Source organism: Aphelocoma coerulescens, chromosome 12 (assembly GCF_041296385.1).
Source record: "Aphelocoma coerulescens isolate FSJ_1873_10779 chromosome 12, UR_Acoe_1.0, whole genome shotgun sequence".
NCBI classification, from domain to species: domain Eukaryota; kingdom Metazoa; phylum Chordata; class Aves; order Passeriformes; family Corvidae; genus Aphelocoma; species Aphelocoma coerulescens.
In genome coordinates, this window is record NC_091026.1 from 9,617,107 (window position 1) to 9,635,056 (window position 17,950).

Genomic DNA, 17,950 nt, shown 5'->3' on the forward strand with positions numbered 1-17,950 from the left:
AGCCTGACCCCAAGCTTGGCTGCCATGGGACCACTTGCCTCCATCATCCTTCAGTCGCCAGACAGCTGCTATCTCCACAGCAGCTGTGGTGTCCCACAGCTGGGAGCATCCTCTTCACTTTGGACATCCCAAGAGCCACTGGGCAGAGAGGGCAGCTCACTGGTCATGACTCCATCCTGATGTCATACTTTGATTCCTTTTGCCATGGGCAGCAGCAGGAAAGGGGATGCTGTAAGCTGTCCCCTCTGGCACAGAGAAGCTGGGGGGCTTCTGTCTGTTTCCTTTGTGAAGTGCAGCCTGGAGGGCTGGCATGGCTTTTTCCCACCCCAGACCCATCGGGTTAGGTCAGCAGGTGGTAAGGGCTGACCATTTCCCACCCTGGTCTATTTTGTGGTCTCTTGGGTTGCTGGGTTGTCCCAGAGGCTGCACAAGCATTCCCCAAGGCTGCACTGTGTCACCCTGGCCCTCTGGCCTCTCCCCAAGCTGACCGGTGATAGTGGCCAGGGGTCATGGGCCCCTTTCCCAGGATGCTGGGCTGGGTGCCACAGTATGGAGCTGGCGGTGGCCGGTGCTGGAAGACATTCCTGGAGCATGTCCCGACTGGCCCCTGTGGCAGACAAGGTTCCCCCTCCAGGCTCTGGCCAGCTCCTCCTCTCCTCACCCACCTCAGCACCAGCCTGCTGCTGCTCCCTTCTGTTGGAAAGCTCCCCAGTTTAAAAGTGCTGGGAGAGGTGGCTTCTCCCTCTCAGCAGCTCCAGAGCTGTCCCATGCATTCGCTCTGGCTGCGGATGCTCATGTCGTGCTGGAGCGAGGAGCACTGCAGGACCACCGTAGGGCCAGAAAACTAAAATCCTGTAAGGGTTGTGCTGAATCCCAGCCCATGTCAGACCAACACCAGAGGCAGGGGGTGGAGAGGGTGGGCAGAGGATGGGGCACATGCCCCACAGTACCACAAGGGCAGCTGGCTCTGTATCTTACCGTGATGCGTGACTCATCCCGTCCCAGAGAGCTGAAACCTCACCTGGGGCTGAAGATTTCCTTCTTGTTTCTCACTAAGGCAGCTGTGAGGCCTCATGCCCAGCAAGCAGAGGCAGGGAGAAGCTCAGCTCCCGTGCTTCCCTTGTGCATACTCTCAAACCAGGGGGCTCCCTCCCCTGGGGGTGGCATGGCCCCTGTGGGGCTCAGGGTTAGTGCTTGCCTGGGCAGTGCCCTGCAAGGACCAGGGTTGTTGGGACCTGTGGAGGTGTCCTGGAATGTCTCATGATCTGGCCAGCTGTTGAGTGGCATTTGGGAGCTAGGCTGGTATGCACAGGCGAGGAGCTGGGGTCAGGGTCAGCCCTACACGTTTTTGTCAGTGTCAATGTAGAGAAATCAGCATGCTTTGGGGCTGAGCCCTGTGGGAGATGAGGAACCCCAAGTCTGGGCTGTGAGAATGACTAGTGGCTGGGCTGCCAGCCTTGCAGGCTTTAAAAAGGGTGTACAGCCTTTCGGGATGTTCCCGGAGGGACTGGCGTGCAGCAGCGCGGGGGTGTGTGCGTGAGTCACTCACACCTGGTGCTCTCGCTCTGCAGAGGCAGCCCCGTCCCGCGCCGGGGGCCGCAGATTCCTTACCTGGCCCTGGTATGCGGAGGGAAGCTGGGAAACACCGCGGAGGGGGAGACACTCTGGTTTTGGGGACCCAGTACCCCTGCGCGCCCCACTCCAGTGCAAATGTAAGGGGAATGCTGCTGGCAAGATGGTCAAGATGCTGCCGGGCTCTCCATGGGCGATTGGGGTTTGGGGACCACCCCAAACTAGTGCCTGCCCCAGTCCTGAGGGCCGAGATGGTGGGCAGAGCCCCCGGCATGGCTGTGAAGTGTCGCTGCCCCGGTGCCGCTGCCTGCGGTGCCCGCTGGGCGATGCTCGCCCCAGCGCTGCCCCCGTTGGCCGGGGTGACCCCCAGCCGCCCGTGCCCTGTCGCCGGCACCGCGCCCGTGGGGCTGCTCCACCAACTCCGGGCCCGGGGCCAGCCACAGAGCCCTTGGCAGGCCCCTCCGCTCCCTGTTTAACGAAGCCCCTTGTCTAATTGGGACAGGCCGCCTTGTCTTCATTAAACGGGCTCTGGCGGGAGGAGGGTTTGGGGATGGTCCTGACCTGAGGATGCTGGACTCACGGCCGGACCCACAGGGCTGGGGCAGACAGGGGGGAACCTGTGGCCACGGCGACCTTCGGAACCCGCCCGCTAGGTTTGGGGGCCAGGGCTGGGGTCTAAGGAGAGGAAGGCTAATGAAGAGGAGGGGATGCACTGCTTGCTGTGCCTTTAAGAAGAGCGAGGGCACCGCCGCTCCTCCCCTGCCTGGGAACAGCGTGTGCCTGGGAAAGTTGCCTGCAGCCGACCCTGGAGCATCTTTGCTCGGTGGCCCTGCCCCGGGCCCCCAGCTGTGAGGTGGCCGTGGGCCCCAGCAATCCCCACTGTTGCTCCCCTTGCTGCCCGCAAGAAGATGCCCCTGGACCTGTCCATTGCCCTGCCAGGAGCCGGAGGGGAGCTCCTGGGCCAGTGGCCAGGAGGGCACAGGTACGTGGGGCGCTGGGGACAGGGGAATGCAGGGTGGTCAGGGGGACAGAGGGCAGGTGGCATGGGGTGCATGGCCGGTTCCTTGAGCCAGGGTCAACCCCAGGTGAGCACAGTGGGGAGGATGGGGTGCTGTGTGATGTGCCCCAAGGAGCAGTGCTGTCCCACAGGTGCCCTGGGGATGAGGAGCACCCTGAGGGTCAGGGGTGCACCCTGGCCTGAGGAGGAGCCTCAGGGGACTGTTCCACCAGTCACAGGATGGGCAGGAAGTGAGACCAGGGCAACACTAGGTCCCTGCCTGCCTTGCTGGGCATCTTCTCCCTTTCGCCTCCTCCCGGCGACTGCAGCCGCATCACCAGTGGCTTTCCAGCCGGTTTCTCCAGCTCTGGGATAGGTCTCAGCCACAAGCCTGCTGTGGTAGCTGCTGAGATGGTGTTTTGAGGAGAGCAGGATGATGTCTCACAGCTGGTTCCAGCGAGTCCCCGTACTAGAACCATGGGTGGCTAGGGTCCCACATGATGGGTACCCTGAGCTGTGGGTGCAGGAAAGGTCCTGGACGAGGCCTGGCTCTCCTGCAGCCTCATGGGACCTGCGCTGGCATGGGGACCAGCCCTTCACCACCAGTGTCCTTCCTAAGGCTATTGCTCAGAGCCAGGCTTTAACCCAGATGGTGCCAGGGGCTCAAATTGCTGTGGCAGCTCCATCCAGCTCTGCTTGGGGCCAGGCCCCAGGTCTCCAGGACACATTCCCCTGAGATGGATGGATGGATGGATGGATGGATGGACGGACGTGGGTGGCCAGCTCCTGGCTGGCAGGTGCCAGAGCTCCTCACCTTCCTGGAAGATGTCGATGCTGGAAGGAAAAGTGCCTTGAGCCTTACTGGAGCCCACTCAGCCCCTCACGGGAGGTCTCGGTGGTAAACCCAGCAGCAACCCTTCCCGGGTGTCCAGCCCTCTCCTGCTTCATCCCAATCCCGGAGCCGCTGCGCGTCGTGCAGCCGCGGGGCAGCCCGGGGTGGCACTTGAGGGGGAAGACCCCGAGGAGCTGCTTTTCTCCTTCCTTCCTTCCCTCTCTGGGAGCGGGTAGGAAAAGCCCTTTGGGGGGCCGGGCTGGGCGGGGGCCGCGCCGCTCCGCTCCCCCCCCGGACCGTGCTCTGGGCCGCCCTCCATAAAGGGGCGGGAGCGCCGGGGGCCGGTGCGCGCCGGCACCGCCTGCGCCCGGCTCGGCTCGGCACGGAGCGGCTCGGAGCGCTGCGGGACGGAGCGGCCCCGCGGGGCGGCGGGTGAGCGCGGGGCTGTGGCGGGGGTCCCGCCGCGGGTGGGGGGCACTGCGGGGCAGGACCGAGCCTTTGCGCGGGCACTCGTGGGCACTCGCCCACCCTCCCGCGGCGGGGCTCGCACCGCCTGGGCCGGGCTGTGCTTGGGCTGGGACCCGGCGTAGCCATCGCGGGGGATCGGGCCCGGTGCCCTCCGCCGCCGCGTGCGTGGAAGCGGCGGAGCAGGAGGCTGGCAGGCAGGGTTGCCCACGCTGGCTCCCCGCTGCCCTAGAGCACCTTCCTGGGGCGGGAGGAGCCCCTGCGGGCGGAGGGGCCGGGTGCAGGAGCGGCCGGGGTGCGTCGCTACCGGTGCCGTGGCGTGGGGCAGGCGTGGGGCAGGGGAAGGGGTGGCGGAGGCAGAGACCGGGCTGGAGGGGGCCGGGAGCTCCCTGTACCCCCCGCACCGCGGGCAGCCCCACCGGCTGTTCATGGACCAGCTGCTGTCCGCCTGCCCCGGCCCGAAGCGGGGCTCTCCCTGCCCCGTGGGGGGCCTGGGACGGTACTGGCACCCTGCCCTCCCAACGCTGCCAGGCGTTCTGGCACGGGTGGTGCTGGGAATCTCCCGGACTGCTGTCCCCAGGGCGTGGGGCTGGTGTGAGACGATGGTGGCAGCATCCTCTCCTGCAGGCTCCCACGATGAGCAGCCAACTCCTGCTCCTGGCTGTGCTCCCGGCACTCCTGGGTCCTCCAGCTGCCATGGCACAGAAGAGGAGCCAAGGTGGGTGCTGAGCACTGGGTGCACACGGTGGGTGGGACAATAAGAGGGGTCCAGCATCAATGTGCCACAGTGCCAGTCTATGCCCTGAGTGCTGTCACTGCTCTCCAGTAGTGTGCGAGGATGTGCTGGAGGCTGACATCGCCTTCCTGGTGGATGGCTCATCCAGCATCGGCAGGAACAACTTCCGTGCTGTCCGCACCTTCATGGACGAGCTGGTGGGGCCTTTTGTGCAGGTGGTGGGCGAGAAGGCAGTGCGCTTTGCTGTGGCACAGTACAGTGATGACCCACGGTGAGCCCAAGGGAGGGGGCATGTGGGGTGCAGGGTGGCAGGGCTGGGACGTGACAGTGTCCCCTGCACTCCCCAGGGTGGAGTTCCCATTCTCCCAGCACACTGATGGCACAAGTGTCCGGAGGGCCATCCAGCAGCTGAGCTACAAGGGTGGCAATACACGGACTGGCGCTGGCTTCCGCTACATTGCTGACAACTTCTTCGGTCCCACGCAGCGCCGGCCTGGGGTCCCCCAGGTATGTGCAGAGCAGTGGCCCTGGCAACATGGGGAGAAGTGTCAGGTCCATGGGCCCCATGCTGGATGCCACAGTTCTTGCCTGGCCCCGCAGATCTGTATCCTCATCACGGATGGCAAGTCCCAGGATGATGCTGAAGGGCCAGCATCAAAGCTGAAGAGCCAGGGCATCAAGATCTTTGCCGTGGGTGAGCAAAGCTTCTGCGCAACGTGAAGGAGTCTTCTACTTGGCTCAGGTTCCTCCCTCACCCATCATCTCCCTCTGTGTAGGTATTAAGAATGCTGACCACAAGGAGCTGATCCGTGTGGCCTCGATGCCTACTGATGCCTTCTTCTTCTATGTCGGTGATTTCAAGCTGCTGGACACGCTGGTGCCGCTGATGACACGCAGGGTGTGCACGAGTGTTGGGGGCACCCTGCGCCTGCTGGGTATGGGCCCCCATCCTCCTCCTTGAGGGCCACAGGTTCTGACAGTGCTGGGTGCCAGACTGTGCACCCTTAGCATCCATCCCCCCCCAAATGACCTCCTGGCTATCCCATCACATTGGGCACACATCTATGCTGCCCCAGCAAGTTCTCCCCTCTGCTTCATGCACTGTGGAGCCAACAGCCCCTTTGCTACCCCACAGATGGGCCAAGCCACACTGGCCCCTCCAACCTGGAGATCTCAGAGCGGGGCCTCGACCAGCTACAGATCCGCTGGAGAGCAGCCAGCGGTCCCATCACCGGCTACCGGGTGCAGTACGTGCCGCTGACAGGGCTAGGGCAGCCGATCATGGCAGAGAGGCAGGAGGTGAGTGCCCCCACCTGAGTGCTCAGAGTTCCAGGGGGTTCCTGGTGGCCCCAGGTGTGACCTGGGGAAGATGAGGGCGTGACACTGTTCCTGTCCAGGTGAGCGTGGGGCCACGGGACACAAGCACTGTGCTACGGGGACTGCGCATGGGGACAGAGTACCTGGTCACTGTCACCGCGCAGTACGCCAACAGCATCGGCGAGTCAGTGTCTGGCCGAGCACGGACCCGTGAGTGTCCATGTCCATAGGGACAGGGGTGAGTGCAGGCACTGGGTGCCCAGAGCACATGGAGCTGGGGACTCATCCCTGCTTCTGTGTGCCTCCAGAAAGCCGTGCTGGCTCCACACTGGATTTTCGTGTGGTGGAGACTGGACCAACCTTCCTACGTCTGGCCTGGCAGCCTGGGCCTGAGCCCCCCCAGGGCTACAGCCTCAGCTACGCTGTGCAAGGTGAGGGGACGGTCCCTGCGAGGGTCGGTGCTCCTGGGCACCCTGCCTTTGTGCAGCCCCACGGGCACAGGGGCGCATGGGTGAGGGTTAATGCAGGGATGCGTGCCCAGAGTGCTGTGGGTGTGTACACACCCACCTTCACCACGGCAGCCGGCACGCGTGCGCTGGGCGTGTGTGCAGAGGTGTGGAGGCAGCCTGTGTATTCCCACACCCGGAGGCCTCATGCACAAGGCTCAGGGGGTGTGCTTGGGCGTGCACAATGGCTGGGGGCCTGGCGTGTGCCCCCATGGCTGCTGCACGTAGAGGGCAGGCAGCAGACCCCCATCCCAGCCAAGGACCGGGCTGGAGCCGCACACCTGGCAGCCCCACCCTGGCCTCGGGCGCTCCAGGGGGTGCCCCTACCCTGGCTCACGTCCCAGCCTCTCCTGGTGCTCCCCACCCCTGGCACTGACTGGCATCCTCAGGGCAGGGTGCAGGCCCACAGACACCCCTTCCCTGCCGGGCCTGGTGTGTGCCATGTCCCTGTGCCCACCCACACCCCTCCAGGAGCACCCCAAAGGGAGGAGAAGAGCCTGGCGGCCAGTGCACAGTCAGCCACACTCAGCAACCTGCGGCCCGACACGGAGTACGTGGTGATGCTCCAGCCCCGCTATGCACAGCAGCCCGCTGTCCCTGCCACCCTCACCGCCCGGACACGTAAGTACTGTGCCCAGCCCTGGGCCCAGCTGGGGTTAGGAATGGGTTCCCAGCACATGGATACTCCCCTCCAGTCACTGTGCCCCATTGGGATGGGGCTGCCTGGCCCATTGCTGCCTGTGGGAGTGGGATGGGGATGTAGGTGAGCATGGCTACAAGGTGATGCTCTGGGCCCCAAAAGTTGCTCCCAGGGCAGGGTGCAGCACTGTGCGCTCCCAATTTCCTTTGCAGACTTCTGGGAGTGTTTCCACCAGAGCTTTCCTCCCATGACGTAAAAAATGTTGACTGAAAAAATGCAGGGTTTGAGTACAGCGCTCTGCAGGAGGAAAGTGTGGTTTCCACCAGGGCAAAGGCTGCTGGAAAGCATCTCTGGGTAGGACTGGGGGTGAGGCCCCAGGGCAACACCTTTGCAAGCATCAGATTTTGGCAAACTAATTCCTTGAGCTGCCCCAGGCAGTCTTAACCCACAGAAAGTATTTAAGGCATTAAGAGGAAGACATTTGAGCTCCAGTTTGCATGAGTTTGATGCTTTAAAGGAGCCGCCTGAGCTCAGGCTGCACTCAGTGACCTCAGTGTGGTTAGCATCTGTGAGCAGGGACAAGGGGGCTTCCTGGAGAAGGCGGTTTGCAGGTGAAGGTGCTGCCCCCTGCCCCATTCTCCTGTGGGAGATGGACAGTCACCTCACTTCCACAGGGCACCTGGTGGGCGTGCAGCACTTGACTGTCCACAATGTCTCAGCACAAAGCATGCTGCTGGCCTGGCAGTCTGTCAGTGGTGCTACCGGCTACCGGCTCTCCTGGGCGACCCTCACAGGTAGGTGCCTCTCCCAGAGCTTGTGCCCCTTCTGCTGGTGGCCCCTGTGAGGAAGGACAGGAGGGAGCTGGTGGCACCTGCTGCCTGAACCCCCCAAGGGACTGCTGCACTGGCTCCCACAGGGCAGGACAGGCACAGGGTGGACCTGGATGCTGGGCAGATGTCACATGCACTGGTGGGGCTGCAGCCCAACACCCACTACGTGGTGATGGTGGCCCCACTCTTCGGGCAGCTGGAGGGGCCCACAGCCACTGTGCGGCAGAGGACAGGTAGGTGTTGGCTACAGGTGATGCCATCCTGCTGCTGTGCATGGGAGGAGGCAGGGACCAGCCCTCATAGCCCCTACCCTGCCGTGTGCTGGGTGGCTGGCAGCAGAGTGGCACAGGGCCCGTGGGGTCCCTCTTGCAGAGGCAGGTACAGACCAGACGCTGCAGACCAACATCCTGGGCCCCACATCCATCCAGGTGCTCTGGACCAGTGCCCGTGATGCTCGTGGCTACCGTCTGGAGTGGAAGAGAGCCACAGGTGGGCTCGGGGTGCCTGTTGCCCCTCTGGGCCCTCCATGCCAGCAGCTGGCTATGACCCTTCCCTTCCTGCAGGACCAGAGCCCCCCAGAATGGTGTCTCTCCCCAGCAGCACCAATACCTACCAGCTGACGGGGCTGAAGCCGGGCACTGAGTACCGCATCACCCTCTACACGCTCTACGATGGTGGGGAGGTGGCCACCCCCGTCACCACCTTTCAGACAGGTGAGTGCTGCTGTGGGTCCCCTGAGTTGTCCCCCACTGTCCCAAGCCTTTGGCATGGAGGGATGTCTTGCGGGGCATTGCTTAGCCTGAGACTGCCTTGGCCATGAGACCCCCCAGCTGTCTGGTCACAGCCCAGGATGAGGATGGGGGCCATGCTGTCCAGGCTGCACCGCTCCAGCTGTGCCTCACATGTCCCCTCACAGGCGTGGAGGCACCCGTGGGTGCTGTGTCAGACCTGCGGCTCGTGGAGGAATCGGGCAGGCGGGTACGGCTGAGCTGGACCGGTGTCCCCGGTGCCACCGAGTACAAAGTGGTGGTGCGCAACAACCAGGGTGAGTCTGTGGGCAGGGGCACGGGTGGCACCTGGGGGACCCTGACCAGCTGACACCGAGTGACTGCACTGCCCTGCTCCTGGCAGATGGCACGGAGAGGACGAGGCGCATCCCAGGCAGCCAGACGGGGCTGGAGCTTGGTGACCTCCGGGAGGGCATCACCTACCTGGTGCGTGTCTCGGCGCTGGCAGGCAGTCGGGAGGGCAATGCTGCCACGCTCACCGTCCGCCTCAGTAAGTCCACATCAGGGTTTGGCGCCAGGAGTCCTGGTACTGCATGTGCCCACTCTGGCTTGCATCTGTCCTCTATCCCCCCGCAAGCCCTTGGGGTGGCAGTGTGGCTGTGGGGTCCCTTTGGACTCCCCAAGGTGACGCTGTGGTGCTGTGGGGTGGTGCAGAGTATCCAGAGGTGGGCAGCATTTCGGAGCTGCGGGTGATGGAGGCCGGTCCCAGCCAGCTGCGGGTCACCTGGCGAGGGCTGCCGGGCGCCGGGGGCTACCTGCTGACGTGGCAAGGCAGTGATGGTGAGTGTATGGACCATGGGATGCTATGGTGGCAGTGCTGGAGCCCTTCCTATCCCAGCCATCTGTCTTAGGACTGAAGAAATCCCGCTTCCTCCCTGCCGACCCCACCACCTTCACCATCGAGGGGCTGCACGCCAACATTGTCTACACTGTCAGTGTGTCAGCCATTGTGGATGGCCGTGAGGGCAGCCCTGTCACTGCCACGGGACGGATAGGTGAGGTGACCCCTGCCTGACAGTGCTGTCTGGTGCCATTTTTGCTGGGAACCTTGGAGACAATGGCCCTCTTGGTGTCACAGTGCCTGAGCAGGTGGGGAAGGTGACTCAGCTGGAGGTGCAGGCATCCAGGAGCAACGTTGCCCGTGTCACCTGGGTCGGTGTGCCGGGAGCCACTGCCTACCGTGTGATGTGGAGCCGCAGGGATGGTACTGTGGGACAGGGATGGGGGCGGGCTGTGAGGGCAGCAGGGTGGGGGGCCTGATGCCACGGTCTTTGGCAGGGGGGTCGGAGAATAGCCGTCGAGTTCCTGGCCACACCAATTCCTTTGACATCCCCAACCTGGAGGGAGGCGTCTCCTACACTGTGAAGGTGGCAGCACTCATTGGCAACCGGGAGGGCAACCCCGTCTCCATTGTCGTCACCACCCGTGAGTGCTGGGGCAGGGGGCATCACCCCAGGGTGGCACTGGGCACTCGTGCCCCTAATGCCTGCTCCTCTGCCCTGCAGCAGAGGCAGTCCCCCTACGCCCTGTCAGCGGCTTCCAAGTGACGGAGGCCTCGGAGCGCCGCCTGCGCCTGACCTGGCTGCCAGTGGCTGGCAGCACTGGGTACCGCCTGCTCTGGCGCCTGGCTGAAGGTGAGCAGAGCTGGCCAGCACCCCTGCATCCTTGCAAGCCCTCACCCGCACCCCCTCACCCCTCTCTGCCCCTGCCAGGGGGGCCCCAGCGCAGCCAGCAGCTCCCAGCCACCTCTAGCACCTATGACCTGTCGGGACTGGAGCCGGGCCGGCGCTACCACATCAGCATCACTAGCCTGGCTGGCAGCCGGGAGAGCGAGCCAGCCACCATCACTGCCATCACTGGTGAGGGATTGCCTGGGGCCAAGGCAGCATCCCCCTGACACATGGCTTGAGCCCGGAGGGGCACCCAGGGACTGGACTGTCCCAGCATTGGGCTGGGGAGGGAGCTGGGAGCGGGTTGGGGGCTGCCCCATGAAGCTGGGACAGCCTTCCTCCTCCTTGGCAGGTGACTCAGGCCACACCACCAGCCTGCGGGTGACAGAGGTGCAGAGAGATTCGGTGACGCTCACCTGGACCCCAGTCCCTGGTGCCTCCGGCTACGCCCTCTCCTGGAGCCCTCCTGCAGGTGAGACGAGTGGGTGGCCCCGGGACGGCGGGCAGCATCCCCGCAGGGCCTTGCTGATCCCTCTGACTGTCCCCTGGGTGGCAGCTGGTGGGGAGAAGGGGCGGACGCTGCCCAGCACTGCCAGCTCCCAGCAGGTCTCTGGGCTGCGCCTGGGCCAGCGCTACACCTTCTCCCTCCGCCCGCTCCTGGGGAGCGCACCGGGTGCCGAGGCGTCCGTCAGTGAGCGCACAGGTACTGTGGGGTCACTGCAGGGCTGGGCTGGGCTCGTCTCCACTCTGGTGGTGACTTCACTCCTTCCCTGCCTGCAGTCTGCAGGGATGCCCTCGGTGATGTTGTCTTCCTGGTACACGGTACCCGCGACAGCTCCTCTGGTGCCGATGCTGTCCGCACCCTCCTCTCCAACACCGTGTCTGCCCTGGGGCGCCTGGGCCCCGAGGGCACACAGGTAGGCTGCTGCCACAGCACTGGGGCACGGGGGGCATGGGTGGGCTGTGGTGCCCACTGCTCCCCTGCACCCTCGCAGGTGGCCCTGGCCACGTACAGCTACCGCAGCCTGCCCTGGCTGCTCCTCAACCGCTCCAGTGACCTGCTGGCTGTGCTGGAACAGATCCGCACCATGCGCTACGAGGAGCCCAGCGGCAACGCCATCGGTGAGGGGCAGCACTAGGAGCTGGGGCAGCGGTTTCTGGGATCCTGCTGACTGTCCCTTCTTCGTTCTCCCTCTCTAGGGGCAGCCATCACCTTTGCCAGGACCTACCTGCTGAGTCCTGGAGCAGGGCGCCGCCCCGGGGTGCCAGCAGTGCTGGTGGTTCTGGCTGATGGCCCCTCCGGGGATGATGCCATCACTGCGGCCAGGGATGTCAAGGCTGGGGGTGAGGATGAATGGGGTCTCATCAGGGTGTGCAGGGAGTTCTGTGGGGTGCTGAGGGTGCTCTCGGCTCAGGGGTCCAGGTGCTGGCAGTGGGCATGGAGGGGGCAGACCGGGAGCAGCTCCGGCGCATGGTCACCAGTGAGGACCCGCAGTACATCTACCATGGCAGCAGCCTCGCAGAGCTGGAGGGAGAGCTCACCGATGACCTCTGCACCATCATCTCCACCAGGGTAAGGGCCAGAGTACCTCAGGGGGTGTGGAGGGGGAGCAGCCCCAATAAGCCAGGGGGTTCTCCTATCCCTGGCTTCACATAGGCTTGTCTTTTCTTGCCAGCCAGAGCCAAAGCCGAAGCCCTGCACTGTGCAGTGCCCCAAGGTGAGCCTCCCCATGCTATGCCATGACATGGCGTGCCACAGGTGCTCAGCATGGGTCAGGGACCCCCACTTGCCAATGGCAGAGGCCCAGTGGGAAGTCAAGTACAAGGGTGCCAACCTCTAACGCCTTCCCTCTGTCCCCTTGCAGGGCGAGAAGGGAGACCGCGGCGAGGCAGTGAGTGCTTTGGTGACCCCCTGCCACCAGCTGGTGGCTTTGGGCAGTCTGCATCCCCCAAACCATGCCAACACCAGCTCACAGGGGATACTCACCACTGGCTTTGTCTCTGCAGGGACTGCAAGGACGTATGGGACCACCAGGTCCCCCTGGTCAGCCGGTAATATCCTGATGAGGGGGCAAAAGAGGGGCAGCTCCCCAGAGAGGGCAGTGACATGCTCCCCATGTCCTCATGTTCCCTTGTCCCTTTGTCCTGCTGGTGGGTGGGTGTGGGGCAAGGATGTGTCCAGCCCTTGCTACAGGGGTGGACAGGGAACACCTCTTGACCAGCACCTGCCACCCAGCCTGTCCTCTCCGCTGTGTCTCCAGGGTCGCCATGGCCTTCCTGGGCCTCCAGGTATCCCAGGGCCACAGGGTCCACCAGGAGAGAGTGCTGAGCGTCCAGGCAAGAAGGGGGACAGGGTGAGTACCTCTGGCCCCTCACCCAGGCACCCCAGGATCCCTGGACACAGTGACCTGCCTCCCTGGGCCCTCTCACTGCCCCTTGTCCCTTCATTCTCCTCCACACCTATGATGGAGGGGGAATCCTGCTGAAGAATCCCAGTCCAGCCCCATACTGTCCCCTCACACCCCAGCTCAGCACACAAGGGAAAGGCATCCTGTAACCCAGCTCTGCCTAAGGGCTGCCCTGGGCTCCCAGCGCTGGGACCAGCACTGCTTGGGGCACTGAAGGAGTCTGGCAGTCCTGGGGTACACCAGATGCTGGCATGATGCTCCTCTGTCCTGCAGGGATTCCCTGGAGCTGATGGGACACCAGGAAGCCCAGGACGCCCTGGGAATCCTGGATCACCTGGGCAGCCAGTGAGTAAGGGTGTCCTTTGGGTTTGCTGCTGCACAATGGGCTCTTCCCATCACCCTGCCTGGTGCCTGAGCCAGCCTCTGCCTCCCTCTTCCCTGGGCTGGGGGAGTCTCAGCAGCTGGCAGGGTCACTGCTGTCTCCGATGTGTGTATCCCAGGCAAAGTGTACTGTCTATCCTTGCTTTGGCTGGAGCTCCCATGCTGTGCCGTGCCGTGCCGTGCCGTGCCATGCCATCCCACCCCATTCCACTCCATCTCTTCCCATCCTCACTCCCCTGGCTGGCAGGGACGTGTTAACTTCCTGAGCTGTTGTTTTCCAGGGCATCCAGGGCATCCCTGGTCCTCGAGGGGATCCTGTGAGTATGGCCCCGGCCCTCCCCAGCCCTTCTCACACCCAACACCCCCTCTCATTCTCATCTTCTCTTCCCAGGGGACACGGGGGCCCATGGGACTTACTGGCCCAAAGGGGGAGAAAGGTGAACCGGTAGGTGAAGGACAGGGGGCTGCCCCACACTGGGGAGCACTGGGGACCCTGGCGGGCACATCTTGGCACCTGGCATATCCTGGCCCCAGGGTCTCCCCATCTCCCTGCCAGACTCCTGGCCTTGTGGCACTGTGGCCACAACAGGGCACATGGAGTCACTGATTTTTCCTCCCCCTCCTCATGCAGGGAGAGCCCAGGATGATCACGGATGGAGAACAGGGGCTGCCGGGCCGGAAAGGGGAGCCAGGTGTGCCGGTAGGTGTGGGAATACGGGTGTGAAGGGTCTCTGCCAGCACCCCTAGCCCACGCCACAGCCTCAGCTGATGGAGCACCTCCGTCCTCCAGGGCAGCCCCGGCTCACCTGGGATCCCCGGCCCACGAGGGCCCCTTGGTGATCCAGGCCCCCCCGGTCCACTTGGACCCATGGGGCTACCAGGACCTCCTGGAGAGTTTGTGAAGGTACATCTGCCCGGTGCTGCATGGGGATGGCTGGGGGGATGTGTGGGCAGACAGATGGGGGAACAGCCAGCAGCTTGGAGCTGCTCCCCTGTGGACTCCTGCTGGCCCTGCCTGTGGGCTGTACCCCCCAGCAGCTGTGCCTGCACACACAGGCACATGCCTGAGCTGTTGCTGGCACTGGGCAGTGTGGGAGAGGCACATGGCATGCACACACCCTAATGCCACTGATGATGGGCTCTACCCAGCCTGTTCCTCTTCTATTCAAGGAGGGCATGGGGACAGCCCAGAACTGCCCTTATTTGCTATTTTTGCCCTTGCAGGGAGAAAAGGGTGACCGAGGGGAAAGGGTGAGCGGCTTTGCATTTCCCTGACTCCTCTGCCCTCCTGGATGGAGGTCCCTTGAGTGTCCAAGGGTGCTGTAGCCCCTCAGGGTGCTTGGGAGGACTGAGCCCTCAGGGCAACCACACAGGAGCTGACACTTGTCTCTGCAGGGCCCCCCTGGACTCGTGGATGGGGCAGCACCTCGAGGGGAGCCTGGACCCCCAGTGAGTTCAGCCCCTAGGCCAACAGGGTTGGCAGAGGGGATCAGGGCTGCAGTGGTTGTGTGTGCCCAGGGCTGAGTTGCATCCCCAGGGGCTGAGATGTTCTCTCTTACAGGGCCTGCCTGGGGACCCCGGGCCTCGGGGACCTGCTGGGCCCCCTGGCCTGAAGGGAGAGAAGGTAAGAAGGTAGCAGGGATGCTCCCCACTGGGGCTGGACCTCACACCACTCTCCAGTGGAGATTCTCATCTCATGGGCATCCCCATGTCATGAGCATGGCTATCACCCTTCCTAATCCCTAGGGTGATGGCACAGAAGGTTTCCCAGGGTTGCCTGGCCGCCCTGGAGACCCAGGAGACAGGGTGAGTTTCCTGAGAGGAGGTAAGACAGGCAGGAGCTGGCCATGCCAAGAGCCAAGCCCCGAGGGCACATTGGAGGGCTCCTGCTTTGGACAGCCTGGGCATTTGCCTTGTCACACCACAGGTGACAACGTCTCCATTCTTTGCAGGGTCCTCGTGGACCACCGGGGGAGCAGGGCAGGAAGGTGAGTGGTGCAGGGACCAAAGGGACACTCTTGCCGTGCCTTTGGCAGGGAGAAAAGGGTTCTGCTCCAGGACCCAGGATGTCCCTCAAAGGTTCTGCTGCCCCTGACCCTGTTTCTCCTACACCAGGGAGACCGTGGGGCACCAGGCGAGCTGGGAGAGACGGGTGAGAAGGTGAGATGGTGCCAGAGCAGACCAGCATTGGCAGGTCCTGGTGTCCCTGAGACCTGGTGGTGGCTGTGCCTGGGGCTTGCTGTCTCAACCCAGTGGGCTTGGATGGGATTCAGGGCTGAATCACGAAGAGTTCTGGGGCAGTGTGTGGGGTGGGGGCAGTGTGATGTAGAAGGAGGAAGGCTCCCTGAAACCCTCCTCTGCTTTGCTCTGCAGGGAGACCGTGGTGTGCCGGGCCCCGAGGGTGAGAAGGTAGGTGTGCTGGGGCAGCTGTGGCACGGTGGAGTGAAGCCTACTCTGCTCTGGAGCAGCCACCCTGGCATGGGCTGGCAGGATTCCCATGACACCTTCCTCTCCCTCCTGTCCTGCAGGGTGAGACGGGAGCCCCAGGGCGCCCAGGGCCATCGGGCAGAGAGGTGAGTCAGGGTAGCAGGTGTGGTGCTGTGGAGCTGGGAGCTGCCATGCCCTGCGTGTTCCCAGGCACTGACGGCTCTCTGAGGTCTCTAATCTTGCCACAGGGAGCTCCAGGACCGGCTGGCCCTCGAGGGGAGAAGGTGAGGGCAAAGTGGGGTTCCAGTGGGGTGGCAGGGGTCTGTTGGGGAAGGGACTGGCAGTGACACCTGTCTCCACAGGGCGATCCAGGGCCACCCGGCAAGCCAGTAAGTGATGCTGCCCAGCAGGTCCACCTCTGCCTGCCCCAGCTCCAGGACGGGGAGCCATGGGCAGTGCCCAGCATGGTCTCCTCTGCTTCCCCCCCAGGCTCCCAGTGTGGCTGGTGTTGGAGGAGAGAAGGTAACCCTGGCCCAGCTGTGCCCTCCACCCTCTGGGCATGGCCATGGGCTGGGGAGGGGGATTGCACAACTGGGCAATGAGCTGCACAGTTGGGCTCATCCTGGCCCCAGGCTTGGTTGCCCACAGCTTCAGTGGGGAATAAAATGGGTGGTTTGGGGTGCTGATTTTGTCTGCTCCAGGGTGACAGAGGTTTCCCAGGACCAGAAGGACCTCCTGGCCCCAAGGGTGACACAGGAGATAAAGGTGCTCGAGTGAGTATTGCCTTGAGGATAGAAAGCACAGAGCACATGGCACAGCCCTCCCCAGACTCACGGTGCCTGTGCCATTGCTCCATGTTACATCCTTTCATGTCTAGGGTCCCCCTGGCCTGAGCATCCCAGGGCCAGCCGGCCCCAAAGGCGAGCAGGGCGATCGGGTGAGTCTGGGGCACCCTAGGGGCACCAGCTCATGGGCCTGGTCCCTCCCCTGTCAAGGAGTCACCGAGGTTCCCAGTGACACATGCTCTTCCTCTCCAACAACCAGGGTATCGTTGGCCTCACAGGCAGGAGTGGCCCAAAGGTAATGTCACTACCCTTCCATCCATCTGTACGTCTATCTGTCTGTCTGGCTGGCTCTGGAGAGGCTGTCCCTGCAGGCTGTGTCTCTTCTCCCCAGCAGCCCCTGTGCTGCCCCCACGCTGCCTTGACTGTTGCCCCTTCCTTTGCCTAGGGTGACCCAGGAGAGCCAGGGGAGAAGGGGGAGCCGGGCCGAGCAGGTGCCCCAGGGCAGATCGGGATGCGAGGCAAGGAGGTAGTGTGGGACAAGGGGCCATGGGGCACTGTGGCCCCGAGGAGAGGTGGGGCTGGCAAGGAGCAGGGGGATGCTGGTGACTTGTGCTTTTCTCCCCTGGCCGGTGCCCACTGACTCGTGCCGCAGGGAGAGCGAGGAGAGAAAGGTGACGAAGGCACCCCGGTAAGTGAGGGTCCCCAGGACCACTGCCCCTGTTCCCACTGCGCCTCTTCCCACTGCCCCCCACTCACCCCCTCTTTCCCCACAGGGCGAAGCGGGTTTGCCTGGCAAGCCTGGAGACAGGGGTCCCCGGGTAAGTGCAGGGCTGCTGGGCACCCTGGGGCAGGAGAGAGACCCATGGCCTCGGGGTGGCTCCTGCTAATGCTCGTCTTCCCTTTGCCCTCCACCCAGGGCCTGCCTGGCTACCGTGGCCCCCCTGGGGAGAAGGGTGACTTGGGGGACCCAGGACCTGAAGGCAGGAATGTGAGTACCCCCTTGTATGTACTCACTGCTCCATGGACACCCACCACCCCTCAAACCCCATTGCCCCACACCCACCCTTACCCCAAGGGTACCCCTCACCCCACAGGACCCACACCCCGTGGGTCCCCCATTCCCTCCCCCTCTGACTCCATCCCTCTTTCCTGCAGGGCAGCCCTGGAGCACCAGGGAGCAAGGGTGACCGTGGGGACCCGGTGAGTGACACTGGGCCACGTGTGGCCCCCCCGACCCCGGAGCCAGCTGTGCCCTCCCCTGGGCTGCACCAGCTCCCCTTAACCTGCTTTCCTTGCCCTTCTTTCAGGGGCCTCCTGGACTCCCAGGAAGAACTGTACGTTCTGTCTCCCTCTTCTCCCTGCCCACAGGCTGGTGTCCAGCCCCATGTGTTCCAACAGCTCCTCTCTGCCCCACAGGTTGACGCTGGGCTCGGAGGAGTGGGGGAAAAGGGGGAGAAGGTAATGAGTGAGTCCCTGGGATGCTGTGGTGGGCTACCCTCTGCTGTCCTCTGGGCTCTGCCTGGGCACTGGGATCATTGTCCATCAAGCCCTCCCTGCCCAAAACAGCCTCTGCCACATTCAGCTGATGTGCACCAG

At 63.9% G+C, this 17,950-nt stretch overlaps 1 protein-coding gene across 1 annotated transcript in view; it reads left to right on the plus strand.

Annotated features, from left to right (window-relative positions):
* The first annotated feature begins 1,735 nt into the window (after window positions 1-1,735).
* The window catches only part of COL7A1 (collagen type VII alpha 1 chain), a 31,860-nt gene continuing 15,645 nt past the window's right edge, over window positions 1,736-17,950 (plus strand). The window contains 62 exon segments of the mRNA XM_069028349.1: window positions 1,736-1,972; window positions 1,974-2,035; window positions 2,037-2,096; window positions 2,098-2,159; window positions 2,463-2,554; window positions 4,494-4,584; window positions 4,693-4,873; window positions 4,950-5,109; window positions 5,203-5,296; window positions 5,379-5,537; window positions 5,738-5,901; window positions 6,000-6,129; window positions 6,228-6,350; window positions 6,897-7,046; window positions 7,740-7,859; window positions 7,982-8,128; window positions 8,268-8,384; window positions 8,459-8,608; window positions 8,812-8,940; window positions 9,027-9,173; window positions 9,338-9,463; window positions 9,535-9,678; window positions 9,762-9,887; window positions 9,962-10,108; window positions 10,189-10,317; window positions 10,396-10,542; window positions 10,706-10,825; window positions 10,910-11,056; window positions 11,134-11,270; window positions 11,349-11,475; window positions 11,554-11,697; window positions 11,769-11,926; window positions 12,030-12,071; window positions 12,219-12,245; window positions 12,361-12,405; window positions 12,615-12,707; window positions 13,035-13,106; window positions 13,424-13,459; window positions 13,534-13,587; window positions 13,774-13,842; window positions 13,933-14,046; window positions 14,367-14,393; window positions 14,538-14,591; window positions 14,704-14,766; window positions 14,889-14,948; window positions 15,095-15,130; window positions 15,258-15,302; window positions 15,516-15,551; window positions 15,671-15,715; window positions 15,818-15,853; window positions 15,932-15,958; window positions 16,059-16,091; window positions 16,271-16,342; window positions 16,447-16,506; window positions 16,614-16,649; window positions 16,800-16,880; window positions 17,007-17,042; window positions 17,128-17,172; window positions 17,271-17,342; window positions 17,510-17,554; window positions 17,662-17,688; window positions 17,771-17,812. Of these exon segments, the coding sequence (XP_068884450.1) occupies window positions 1,736-1,972; window positions 1,974-2,035; window positions 2,037-2,096; window positions 2,098-2,159; window positions 2,463-2,554; window positions 4,494-4,584; window positions 4,693-4,873; window positions 4,950-5,109; window positions 5,203-5,296; window positions 5,379-5,537; window positions 5,738-5,901; window positions 6,000-6,129; window positions 6,228-6,350; window positions 6,897-7,046; window positions 7,740-7,859; window positions 7,982-8,128; window positions 8,268-8,384; window positions 8,459-8,608; window positions 8,812-8,940; window positions 9,027-9,173; window positions 9,338-9,463; window positions 9,535-9,678; window positions 9,762-9,887; window positions 9,962-10,108; window positions 10,189-10,317; window positions 10,396-10,542; window positions 10,706-10,825; window positions 10,910-11,056; window positions 11,134-11,270; window positions 11,349-11,475; window positions 11,554-11,697; window positions 11,769-11,926; window positions 12,030-12,071; window positions 12,219-12,245; window positions 12,361-12,405; window positions 12,615-12,707; window positions 13,035-13,106; window positions 13,424-13,459; window positions 13,534-13,587; window positions 13,774-13,842; window positions 13,933-14,046; window positions 14,367-14,393; window positions 14,538-14,591; window positions 14,704-14,766; window positions 14,889-14,948; window positions 15,095-15,130; window positions 15,258-15,302; window positions 15,516-15,551; window positions 15,671-15,715; window positions 15,818-15,853; window positions 15,932-15,958; window positions 16,059-16,091; window positions 16,271-16,342; window positions 16,447-16,506; window positions 16,614-16,649; window positions 16,800-16,880; window positions 17,007-17,042; window positions 17,128-17,172; window positions 17,271-17,342; window positions 17,510-17,554; window positions 17,662-17,688; window positions 17,771-17,812 (5,757 nt within the window).